The sequence below is a fragment of the Triturus cristatus genome, chromosome 12 (assembly GCF_964204655.1).
Source record: "Triturus cristatus chromosome 12, aTriCri1.1, whole genome shotgun sequence".
NCBI classification, from domain to species: Eukaryota; Metazoa; Chordata; class Amphibia; order Caudata; family Salamandridae; genus Triturus; species Triturus cristatus.
The window spans coordinates 297,290,312-297,303,411 of NC_140595.1; the positions used below are offsets into that span (position 1 = coordinate 297,290,312).

General features: G+C 46.9%; 1 protein-coding gene across 1 annotated transcript in view; it reads right to left on the minus strand.

Annotated features, from left to right (window-relative positions):
- Positions 1-13,100, minus strand: part of COQ9 (coenzyme Q9) — a 75,300-nt gene that overhangs the window by 20,253 nt on the left and 41,947 nt on the right. The window contains exons 5-7 of the mRNA XM_085639161.1: positions 12,821-12,905; positions 10,887-10,991; positions 10,639-10,794 (exon numbers count right to left, since the gene is read on the minus strand). Coding sequence (XP_085495287.1) covers positions 10,639-10,794; positions 10,887-10,991; positions 12,821-12,905 — 346 coding nt within the window. The remainder of the gene's footprint in view (positions 1-10,638; positions 10,795-10,886; positions 10,992-12,820; positions 12,906-13,100) is intronic.

The following is a 13,100-nucleotide window of genomic DNA, read 5'->3' on the forward strand; positions in this document are numbered from 1 at the left end:
ATTTTGTTCATGTTGTCAAGTCGAGTACAGTCCTTTAAGATTTTATGATTTAGAGTAAGGTTTGGGTTTAGCCATATTTTAATCCATAGCAGCAGAGGGGCTATTTTAATCATGTCTGCTATGTAGCCAATCCCGAGTTCCAAATGGACTGAATAAGAAGCGGTTGATTGGGGGAGGCCAAGGAGGGAGCGCAGGAATTTGTTTTCCTCCGTTTGGATCACGTCATGTTTAATGTAACCCCAGATTGACGCCCCATACCTTACAATAGAAATAGTTTTGGCTTTATAGATTGTTAATATTGCCTCTATCGGCTTTCCTCCCAGCCTTTTAGCAAAGCCAAGTACTGCCGCAGAAGAATTTCTCACGGAGTTTACCTTAATGGAGAGCTGGGGGGTCCATGAGCCTTTGTCACCAAAGACAACTCCCAAGTAGGTGAAAACCTTCACTCTTGAGATTACAGCTCCCCTACAGAAAAAAGGCTTTACTTTATTTTTTGCTTGTCCTAACGACATAACATGGGATTTGCCGTTATTAACCACCAAGTCCAAGCTATGCATGAAGTCCCCAAATGAGTCCAGCAATCGTTGCAAAGCCAGGGGGGTCCTGGCCAACAGGACAGCATCGTCCGCGTAAAGGAGGACCGGAATCGGGGTACCTCCCATACGCGGAATATCCTGTGTTGCTGTCAGCAAGTCTTGCTCCAAGGCATTTATGTATAGGGTAAACAGCATGGGAGCTAAAATGCATCCCTGACGTACCCCTCTGCTAGACTTAAAGCTGGACGTACACTTCCCTTCGGTCGTCATCCTTATCGAGGCATTCAGATCTTTGTGGAGCTCTGAGAGAAAATACACAAGGGGTGGGTCAAGTCCCATCTCTAGGAGCATTGACCACAGCTTTGACCTATTGACAAGATCAAAAGCCGTGGACAAATCCATAAATCCCAGATGAATGGAACCCCCAGTCGCCCTAGTGTATTTAGCTGTTATTAAAAGGAGGTTCAAACATTGATCCTCCGTGCTCCGGCCGGCTCTAAACCCATATTGTGCGTCTGACAGAATGTTATTATCAGAAGCCCAGTTCGTTATCCGAGCAAGTATAACCTTCCCCAAGATTTTTACGGAGGAGTCTATCAGGGATATGGGCCTATAGCATCTAGGGTCAGCTCGTTGGCCTTTCTTGAATACCGGTATTATAATAGAACGAGACCAGGATTTAGGAAAACCCACGCTTGCCGAGGTGTTAAATACATTAGTCAATATGTTGGCCCAGAACACCGGATTGGCCTTGTACAAATCGGTGGGAACTCCGTCAGGGCCAGGAGCCTTCTTTCCAGCCGAGTCTTCAATTGCTTTAGTAACCTCTCCTATATGAAACCTAACTGGAGTCAGGGAGGAGACCGAGGCTTGCCCAGAGAAGATTTCTAAGTCGAGGTGGCTACCATATATATTTTTAAAATGACTCAACCAGTCCTCCTCTGCAATATTAGTTTCCAACACATTATTATTAACGTTGGAAAAAAGAGGAGTGTTAATAATTGACCAGAATTTCGCACTGTCTTTTAAGGTTGCTTTGTCCATAAGATCGACCCAGGCATTTTGTTTAATTTCTTTTTTCCGGGCCAGCAGTGCTTTTTTATAGTCGCTTCTTAACTGCGATATCAGGGTTTTATTCCTCGGGTAGGCCAGAAGCGCCCTTTTAAGATTATTATGAGCTTTGCTACAATTATGGTCAAACCAGCCAGAAACTACATTCTTAGGAGCTGGTCTACTTTTGCTAGTCAGGTCCTTAGCCACTATGGAGCAGATAGCTTCGAACGAGGAAATAACTTTCTTCCCCGTAGAATGTTGGTCGCCACAGATTTCCAGGTCCAGGGCCGCCTCTAGCCTAATTGATTCGAAAACTCCTCCGGAATTACCTTAGACCAGTTTAGCCTCCTCCCCTGGTCCTTTGCCTTAACTTCAATGTCAGTCATATGTGGGGTTGAGGTGTTTAGAAAGGAAAAACCATCTAACAGTTCAATTACCACTGGATTATGATCGCTGAATAAAGACTGTATAGCATTATAAAAACATACATATTTTAAAAGACCAGAAGAAAGAAATATGTAGTCAATTATTGTGTTACTATCCCTTCCTATAAAGGTGGGAACCCGTGAGTTTAGATCATAGAAGCCTGGATCATACAACTGATTTTCGGATAAAAGTTGTTCCAGTGCTTCCCCCTTACTTGAGTGCTCAAAATGTTGGGGGGGATGTCAGATCTGGACCATCAATGTCATTTAAGCAACAGTCATGACTACATAAGTGTACATTAAAATCACCTAACAAAATAGTATGACAGAAAGTGGTTTGCTTCAAATTATAAGTATTTAAAAAATCCGCCAGCCATAACAAGTGAACATTCGGCGAATCACCTTGCTGAGAATTATAACAGTTTACCATTAGTAATTTTGTGTTATTGGTAAGTTTAAATTCCAGAATTAGGAAGTTGTTACATGAGCAAGTTATCCTGCTAACTGTTCCTTTTAGTGTCACCGAAAGCAAAATCATTAAACCCCCTATAGCCCTCCCAGATGGTGATTTTAGTGCTGGCACAAAATAGGACGTATAACCGTCTAACCAAAAATCACATTCAGTTTCCCAGGTCTCTTGAAAAGCCAGAATGTCATAATCTTTCAAAAAAGTTAACCAGGATGTATTGTCTCTCTTGGAGCGTAAGCCCGCAATATTCCACGTTAACATTTTAATTGAAACCCCCTTGCAATTGTCAACAATCAAATGATTTACATTAATACATACGGGAGGATCTAGAGGTTGATTATCCTCGTGAGAGACCTGAACGGGGGATAACACGTCCCCCCCACAACTACCCACCTCCTGTCAATAACACGTATCCAATAGAGAGAGTGCCTCAAATCGATTACGCGTAGGGATATTAAACCCACCCATAGACGGATAATCAGCTCCTACACCCTGAAGGGGAAACGGCGCCAATTCTGTCACTGGAAAGTGGTTTCTCCGGTTTATCAGGTGAAAGCTATCTCTAGGTGGGGGGTGGGGGTAAAAGTAGCCCAGAGGACGCGCCTGGATGCTGTTTACGTCTTGTGGCAAAGATGCAGCCCTCAATAGGACGGTAGCCACATGTTGAGTGTGTCTAAAATTGACTATGACACACTCACCAATAGATGTTTTTATGGAAGGCCCGATCCAATTTACTCTTCGAGTACTTAAGATATCATTAGCAAAATTGAGAGGGAACCCACACTTCCTATGTAACCACGAGACTGCTTTTTGAGTCATGCGATTCCTCATGCAAAGGGACTAGATGCCTGTCCTGGGGTGGTACGTTGGTTAGAATCACGACATAAGGGGAGCATGCCGGGGGTAGATTTATGGATCTTCTTTTCATTTCCACCTCATCTTTATACACCGGGACCGACTCCTTTACTACGGGGATTACTGGATTTGAGGCTAAAGTGGTCACTGGGAGAATTGGCGTGACTATATCGTTGGTATTAGAGGGCTGAGATGGTAACTGTTGAAATTCAACTCTATCTATGGTCTTATGTCCAGCTACACTCTGGCCCTTCCTTTTATTATTGTCTACCCAAGTAAAATGATTTGTTATTAATCCTCCCAACCTCTTGACCTCATCAGCGACCTTATCAAGTTTCTGTACTAAAGGTTGCATAAGTAATTCCAGTTTAGTGTCGAGTAAAACCTCAAAGGAGCTGAGTAATAGAGAAAGTTGGTCAGGGGGTAATAGGGTCTTTACAGCACAGCTGCTGTTTAAAGGCTCGTCTAAATCAGTCTGTACTTTTTCCAAAGTCTCGACCCTTTTTTTGTCCTTTGTATAAGCCCCCCCCTTTTTACTTTGTTGCTTTCTACAATTCCTGACGGGTCTGGAAACAGAAGAAACCTCGTCAATATCTTCTCTCGCCGTATTTAAGTCTGAGGCCAAAGAATCCATGTGAACCTGAACGGAGGCCTTGACCGTGGCGTTGACAGGGGGGGGGGGGGGGGGTCACAAGTACCTTTGTCCGACGTACCCATCACTGCATTTGAGGGGTTTTGGAGACTATCTTGGGGGCTATCCATCCCCAGAGAGGCACTTCGATCACTATTGATTTTGTTGATCTTTTTCACAAGGTAATTGTCGAGAGGACCAATCCCCGAAACACTTAGTTCCTTTTGGCTTATGGACATTTTAAAAGCAAAACAGAATTACTACTATCGATAACAGCGGGATTATCACTAGTTTGGTAACAGTACTGTGCAATATACCAGAATAACAAATTTACCAGTGTAGATGACTTCGCGGCCCTAGTAATCCTGAGCACGATTGTAAGGGGTATGGCCCAGCCCAGCCACAGACAGTCCCGGACTGTCACAGACTGTCCGCCCTTTGTCCGGGCTTCGTCCGGCGCGTCCCGCTCGCGTACCGCGTAGCGGATGGCGCTATCACTTAAGTAGGGCGTTTTTCACCGGTCCGGGGCTGGTGGGCGGGACGATGCACAGGTGCTGCTCCACACGGGCTCCTGGGATACGGAGTCCCGTGTAGTTCCTTGACCCGCGGTGGCGCCTCCAGGCGCAGCAGAGAAACAGACGACCCCCTCCTTAGGCGGTGACAGGAGAAGAAACCAACAGGAAATCACCAGGCAGGACTTGCGGCGATGCGGGACCCGCGCCAGCGGGTTCCGCGAGGTCTTTTCACCGGTCAGGGGCTGGTGGGCGGGACGATGCACAGGTGCTGCTCCACACGGGCTCCTGGGATACGGAGTCCCGTGTAGTTCCTTGACACGCGGTGGCGCCTCCAGGCGCAGCAGAGAAACAGACGACCCCCTCCTTAGGCGGTGACAGGAGAAGAAACCAACAGGAAATCACCAGGCAGGACTTGCGGCGATGCGGGACCCGCGCCAGCGGGTTCCGCGAGGTCTTTTCACCGGTCAGGGGCTGGTGGGCGGGACGATGCACAGGTGCTGCTCCACACGGGCTCCTGGGATACGGAGTCCCGTGTAGTTCCTTGACCCGCGGTGGCGCCTCCAGGCGCAGCAGAGAAACAGACGACCCCCTCCTTAGGCGGTGACAGGAGAAGAAACCAACAGGAAATCACCAGGCAGGACTTGCAGCGATGCGGGAAAATGTGTAACAATACCAGAATGCTGAGGTATTTTGAAGAAGTCAAAACTTTGAATGTATAAACAAAAGCGACTTTACAGCACCACTCACGAGGATTAGAATGGAAGTTAGCTTGTGCTGCAACCTAAGCAAAGTAATAATATGATACATGGGGGAGGAGCCAAGATGGCGACCGGAGCAGACGCTTGAGCGCCCGGCTCCGTCGGCCCTTGGCCTCAGACTATCATCCTGGTTCCTATCCTTGCCGATTTTCGAGGTGCAACGTGTGTGACGACGCGCTGACCGCACCGCCGCTCTCCCGGAGTCTTAGCCCGCCCGGACGCCGGAGTTCTTGGTGCCTTTGTTCCCCGTACGGGACCCCTGCTCTACTGTGGCCGCGGCCGGCCCCCTGGAGGTGTCGCAGTCACCGGACCCGCTGGTACAATTCTGAGCCCCGCGGTCCCGATCCAGCCTCACGCCTCGGACTGTTGCCAGAAGAGCCTGGGGAGAGGCGCCCGGACACCTCCTGCACCCTGCACCTGGAGCTGGAGGGTAAGCCCCGGCGTGGCGGGTCTCCTACCCCGCTCCGCGGACCACGCTGTGGAAGGCTGCAGACCCCCTTCTTCTATGGCCTAGTCGGCCGCAACGAGAGCCCGAGGGAAGGGAATCGACTGTTGGCTTTCACCTGTTGCGGCGCAGACCGAGTGGGAAATGCCTCCTGGTCACGACCCCCCCCCTGACCACGGTACCGTTCAGCGGTACAACATGGCGCTGTTTGCCTGCTCGCTGCTGGGGGGTGACGCTTCGGTCTCGCCCGCTGCCCGCTTCGCCCTCCCTCTACCAGACTCCAGCTCCCCAGTGCCGTCCCGGATTGCTGCCGCTGGGGGGGCACAGCCTCCGCTGACATACGGCTCCGTTCTGGCTGCCCTGCGGGACTTTCGGCTGCAATTGTGTGCCGGCTTGCAAACGCTAAGTGAGCGGTTCGACACCATACTGTTTGCTGCGGGTCGTGAGCGCCCCGTTTGTGATCAACGAGAGGTGAGTCTGCCAGTGCTTTTGTCCTCCTGCGGGGAAGCAACGACTGGATATAACGGTGCTAAATTGGTGGCTGCATTTGGCTTTCCCGGCACCCAGGATCACTCGCCCTCCTGTTCAATGGCGGATACTCTGTTTCCCCGGTTGTTGCTGCCTGCTTTGTTGTTGCCTGCCTCACCGTGCCCGCGGGAGTTTCCAGCTGAGCTACACCTGACGTCCACGAAGAAACGTGCACGGTGGCCTACGGCTCCCTTTATATGGAACTCATGTACTTTACAAGCCAGGTCTGGATTTCATATGGTGTGCAAGGGGACTTCATTAGATGAACGGCGGCCATTTTGTGACTTTCCTTCTCCTTCTTCTTCCACGCGGCCATATTGTCTTTGTCTACTCGTAAGCCCGCGAACCGGCCAGGGCTAGATTACTTGATATCATCATGGTTTCACGGACGGGCTGGACTGGGACTGGAATTGTTTGCACATGTTGTACGCACTTGTCGTGATCTGTCTGCCTTCATTTCCTCATTATTACATGCCATCTTCATACGACCGCCTTTGGGTGTAGTGGGGTTTCAGTGTGTGGAGGCTTGGTGGGCCGGTGGTGTCGGGTGCTCCGAGGTTACGTGGGCTCCTCCCCGCCTTCTTCCTTCTTTCTTCCCTTAGTTTCTTTACTCTATTCCTACTCTCTCTCTCGTCTATATTTCGGGTTCATTGGGCGACAGGCACTATGCTGGGGGGGGGGGCAGGCCGTAGCCTCCGCATTGGTGTAGGGTGGGGGGGTAATTTACTGTTTTCTTTTAGTTCTATGGGCCTCTTTCTTCATCTCTCTGCGCTATACTTGTTTCGATTCGGGGTCCGGGTGTGGGGTGGATTGAGAAGGGGCGGCGTTTAGGAGGTGTGTATTCACAGATGTTATGATCCTGTTCTCTAACTGCATCGCCTTACTGTATGTGATTTCTATGGCTGTTTTACCGATGCTGCTGCTTTCCAGTGTATGACGATATCTCGCGGACTCGAATCTCCTTTTTTCTATCCTTCACTGACTTTGTTCTCGAAAATTTTTTGAAAACCTTAAAATTAACCTGCACTTCTCCTGCCCCTGGTGTCAAGGATCCCTCCAGTGTAATCCTGACTCGTTGCTAACCTCGACCATTGATGCACAGGGGATGTACCGTTTGTTTCTGTGCTCCACGTATTGTGGCCGGCCTGATGGTTGTAGGCCCGTATTTGTTCCTTTACTGTGCACAAATAAAGGTTTTAAAAAAAAAAAAAAAAAAAAAAATAATATGATACATGCACCTTTGCTAACACATCGTGGCATTCAGCCATTGATGTTAATGGTAACCAACGTGCAACACAGATTTGTTTCAATGAGATTTGCTTAAAACAGTACACTTTTCAGATGCCTTCCTCAAAAGTCTGACCCTAAAGATAATTTGTGTGCCCTTGTAACGGGATTTCTAAGCAAAGCACTTTACATCGGTTATTCTTTTGTGATTTTACATTATACGCAGGAAGCACTATATTAGTCCACTGCTGGAACAATTCACTCTTACCCAATGCAAACCTGCTTTTATATACTTGCCGCAACTACATAACCCTTTTATCTGTTTTTTTCAGTAGATATTTTTCTTTGGCAAGCTAGAAAGATTAGAAGGCTTCTTAATGTGTAGTTTTAAGAACTGCATCGATATTATATATTATTATTACAAGTTGGTGTTTTTACTTGATTGACAGAGGTTTTAATGCTATGAATTGATGAAACAAACTGTATTCACCAAAGGAACTAAGAAATGTATATGATTTTTTCTTTACTGTAAATATTTCACGGTTGTATTTTAAAGTTCTTGCTTGAATCACATAAAGTGATTTGATTAGAGTATGTAGGCCTCCATATTTATTTTATGAATACAAAGGAAAACTAGTGCAAAGAGGACTTGTGATTCCCGCTTTGAAGGGGTATTCTTCGCACACAAGAAACATCTACTGAGTGGAGATTCTGACTTTTCAACGTGATTGCCCAACACGTTTTACGGTGCCATGGACTTGGAGGGAGCCTAAATGGTGCTTGAAGAGGTTTCAGTCATGCACCTGCCATTAGACAGGGAGCTTGAAAACACCTGGTACTTATGAAAAGGTAAGTAGAGCATCTGCGTGAAGGAGAATGTTATAGGCTGGTGTCCAGTTTTACATATTATGTTTCAGACACAGAAAGAGAATTGGTCTGGACTGAGTCACAGACCAAATGCTACAAGTGTCTCCAAAGCACTTGTAGACAGAAAAGGTTGAGCTGAGGATCTTGTTCACCCAGTCATCGAGATGTGGATAAACATGAATACCAAGAAAACTATATATGCGACTAAAATGGCAATAATGAAGAGAAATGACAGATATAATACCGATTGCTAAGCAGGGTCTTGTTTCTCTAGAAATTGCAATGCTCAAGGGAAACAACAGACATGATACAGATTGATAAGCAGGGTCTTGTTCCAATTTCTATTGCTTCCAGAATGGCAAGGTCACCAGTTTAAAGCTAACTAGAAACAAATATGGGCTATAATCGAAGAATTGTATACTCGGGCAAAAACCTTGAGCTTTCTTAACAAGTGAAGCAGGCTGAGCAATGGAAAGTGGTGAGAAACAGACTATCAAAAGCTGTGAACTTCATGAAGTATGGAACGGACAGAACCCAGTGAGCTTCCCAATTCGGAATGAAAAAATAACCCAACCTTGACAGGCGTTTATCAGAGGATGAAATATTCCCTGTCCTCTGCAGATTGGTGCAGGATGTATGACGATACAACGCATACTAATACCACGCGTGCCATTACAACGCGGGTATTACTACGCGATGTCAATGACATCGCATGTCATTACATCGTATACTTTTACCACGAGTATGCCTTTACCACGCATGCCATTACAACGCAAAGGCATACGTGGTAAAGCTATACTCGTGGTAAAAGTATGCAAGGTAAGTGACAACCCTACACAACACACTACTCCCACCCCTACACTACCCCTAACCCTAAAACACTACTACACTACCCACACTACTCCCACCCGTACACTACCCTAAACCAATACTACACTACAACACTAACCACACTACTCATACCCCTACACTACCCTAAATCCTAAAACACTACAACACTACCCACACTACTCCGACCCCTACACTACCCTAAACCCTAAAACACTACTACACTACCCCCACCCCTACACTACACTAGCCAACCTACAACCACCCCTACACTACCCTAAACCCTAAAACACTACTACACTACAACATAACCCACACTACTCCCACCCTTACACTATCCTAAAACACTACAACACTACCCACACTACTCCCACCCCTACACTACCCTAAAACCTAAAACACTACTACACTACTCCCACCCCTACACTAAACTACACTAAGCACAATCAGCCTTACCTCTTTCCTTGTGTCTCCAGCGTCGCCGTCTCTGCTCCCGGTTCCTGCTTCCTGTGTCGTCAGAGGTCCACGTCGTTGTGAGGAAACAGCCTCAGTTTCCTCACAACGATGGGAATAGCCGCTACATTACATCGCATGCGTTGTAAAAGCGCATGCGATATAATGGTATGCGTGGTTTTACCACGCGTTGTAACATCGCATGCGTTGTAACGCATGCGATGTAATAGCAAAGCGTGGTAAAACCCGCGTTGTAATGGCTGTTCCCCATCCAAAAAGAATATATGGTGAGCTGGGTAGAGTTCCAGTGGGCAGGTCATCCACAGATCCTTGCATCATGTCTTATTACAGTTTCTATTCCTCTCTAACAGCTCAACGATTCCTGGCAGGTTGGTTATGTGAGCTGGCTCAGCCTCCTCCACTGACCCGCAGTCAAAGTGGGTGCGCAAATCTAACATGCCAGGCAAGAGCCACATTTGTGTCAGTTGAATGACAGATGACACTAAATAGGAAGATGGAAGCAATACCCGAACCCTCTCTCCGAACCACAGCAATAAGACAATCCACTACACCGTTGACATGAACACAGGATAGTTTAGAACAGCATAAGACATACCCCTTAAAGGCACATAACCATATTGCTTATTCATAACATGGAAATCACAGACTAACAACAACTAATTTCGGTAGCCGTCGACCGCCCCTCTTCATGGACAATTCCAACTGGATGAATCACAAGCACAGACCAAAGTCTGGACAAAGATCAAGAGGCCTAGTATATGGTTAACACTTCACTAAACAAATATCCAGTAACATCATAACGCGTCACCATTCCCATTTACCTGATAAGCCTGCTAACCTCTCTATTTCACACATGCTCACACTTGCATTTATCCTATAGTCACACTAGTAGGCATTTACAACTCACATGCATGTTCTTTACAAACAGCACAGTCTACCCTTCCACTTTCACACTCCTTATGTTGGGATGTTTTGTAAAGACGATCATTAGCAAGGTGTCGCAGTCATGTCTTGCACATCTTCATACCTGTTTGGCACTGTGAATAAGGTTCATTGCATCACTGACTCGGTTCTCTAGGAAGCGCCATGTGTCCTCGAAGTCAGGCGAAGAGTCCTGGACCATCACCAGCTGTGTAGTGTTGTAGATCCCAGCCAGCATCACTCTGTGGGTGTACCAGTTTATCTGCAGGATCCAAGATAGTGTAGGTCAGAACTGCCCATGAGCCATGTCCACAGCATCGCAAGCCATATCCACAATTCTCTCTATGCACTTACATCAGTGGACTGGTCACCTGCGTAGTGCCACATGTCATCCACCATGGAGGTGAGTACGTTCAGACTTTGGGGGATATTCTGAGGGAGGAGGAGAATGCTCAGCGCCTAGAGACATACAGAGTAAAACAACAAAAAAATAGTTTTATAAAACAGCAGGTGAGTAAAGAGTTGTATTAATGTCCAAGATGTATCCATCTAGGGATTCAAGGTGGTGATGAGTGCTTACTAACATGTTGCTTTGCACTGATTCTTTCAGAGCTGAACTCCCAGTGAATCCATCTTTGAGTAGGTGGTGTCTAAATGTTCATGGCTACTTTTGGGGAGACTTGTTGTGCATTTCCCATGTTCAATCACAGGAGTAACAGTGTGCAGAGAGAGTTTTCAAAAACATTTCTTAGGCCTTCATGGAGACCTTTCAGAGAGTCAGTGCAGTTGTTCAGTGTGGGCCTGTCCCAGATTGGGAGTCGGTGTGCATTTTCCCACATGAAGGCGGCCCTCGAGAACTTCTCTTCCTCAGCCAGTGCATTTGGATGTGCAAGGGTGTCATGTATTTTGCCAGTCAGACAGCCCCCAGCTTTTATCTGAGCATATCAATCAGTGCATCAACCAAAAAGCAGAAATTAGCTTTAATGTGTTTTAAATATGTTAATGCAGATTTTTCATACATACTAGTGGTCTACGCATATTTTCGATCATCAGTGGGATACCAGTGAGACTGACTGTACATTGCGCACCTAAAGCCATATGTTCAGAGTGGGCTAACTCATTGTTCCATTTTCATTTGTGTTGTGGATTATCATGGTGTGGAGGGATAGTACTGCTATCCCAGTTCAGACTCGAGCTCCAGCTTTCTCTTTGTTGCCCACCATGTACCTCACTGTGCATTCCACTTTGTACATCATGCGTAATAATGTAAGTCAGATTATGTTTCTACGTTGAGGTCAGTCTCTTTGTGCTCATCCTTCAGTGCACATTATACTTCTGTACTTTAACTGTGCACAAATGTTTTGTGCATCCCAGAGTACGAGGCATAGTGCTACCTATTCACTGCACATCTGCATCAGGGAGCACCAATCTATTGGTGTGCATTGCATTGCTCAGTGTGCATAGGACTCTGTATGCACTCCCCAGGGTAGGTCGGTCTCTTTGGAGTCTGGTGCATGCTGATCCTGAGTGATAGTGAGGAATGTACAACAAGTGTGCGTTTCTTAGTAAGGGAGGCTGTGAGCAGCAACCTCCTCGTGTGCGTGTGAACGTGCCACTCAGGTGCCATGTATACCTCTCACTGCAAACCTCTAACAGTGGTCATTCCTCAGAGTGAGTCAGTGTACAGCAATCCTTTGGCATGTATTCTTTAAAATGAGTGTGTGCCTATATGTCACCTAATGTGTATTGCTCATTGTGTACGTGGGCATCATGCTCATAAGCGGAGGGGCACACAAGCAGGACATTTTGCAAGGGGTTAGCCACAACAGCGGTGACATTTGGAACAAAAGGCCAACAGAAATATTTCAAAACAGTCTTTTTCCACTGAGCTAGTGAAGTTCAAAGAGTGCCTCAATTCACTGGGGCACTCAGAACAACCCCTCGTTGGCAAACAAATACAGCATGTTGTGGGCATCTATTAAGAACCACCCAAGGAGCGGCCCTCGGAGCAAGTTACTCTCAGTAAGAATCAGGTTGAATTTCTTGTGTCTGTCATGACAAACATTATACAATGAAATGCACTTCATTTTCTGTACAACTGACAGTAACTATCATTTGACTTGGGAATAATGTATGGTTAGCTCAGGGGTGGGTTACAAATGTGTACTGCTGTTACACAAGTCAAGATCAGCTCTGCATTCCATAGTGTGATGAATCAGCCTTCGTGAGCACCAACCTCTTAGTGTGCACTCCTCAGTGTGCACCAACCTCTCAGACTGAATGTGTACCTGGGGCCAGGTCTCGATGTAAGGGATGAGCATCCTCAGCCGGGTTTCCACTGCATCCCTCAGAAACTGATCGGTCTTCTTCTTCCTGGGTGGGGCAAAAGCGCAACTTACTCACTTGCACCAACACGGATCCTCTGTCCACACTCCCCCCTTATAACCAGATACAGAGAATGTCAAGCCAACCATGGAGCCTCAGTGGTTTAAAACTGGGAAACATATACAGGCGCCTTTACCTCTTCTATACCATCCACTCCTCCCTCAGTTCTAAGACTGGGCCGGC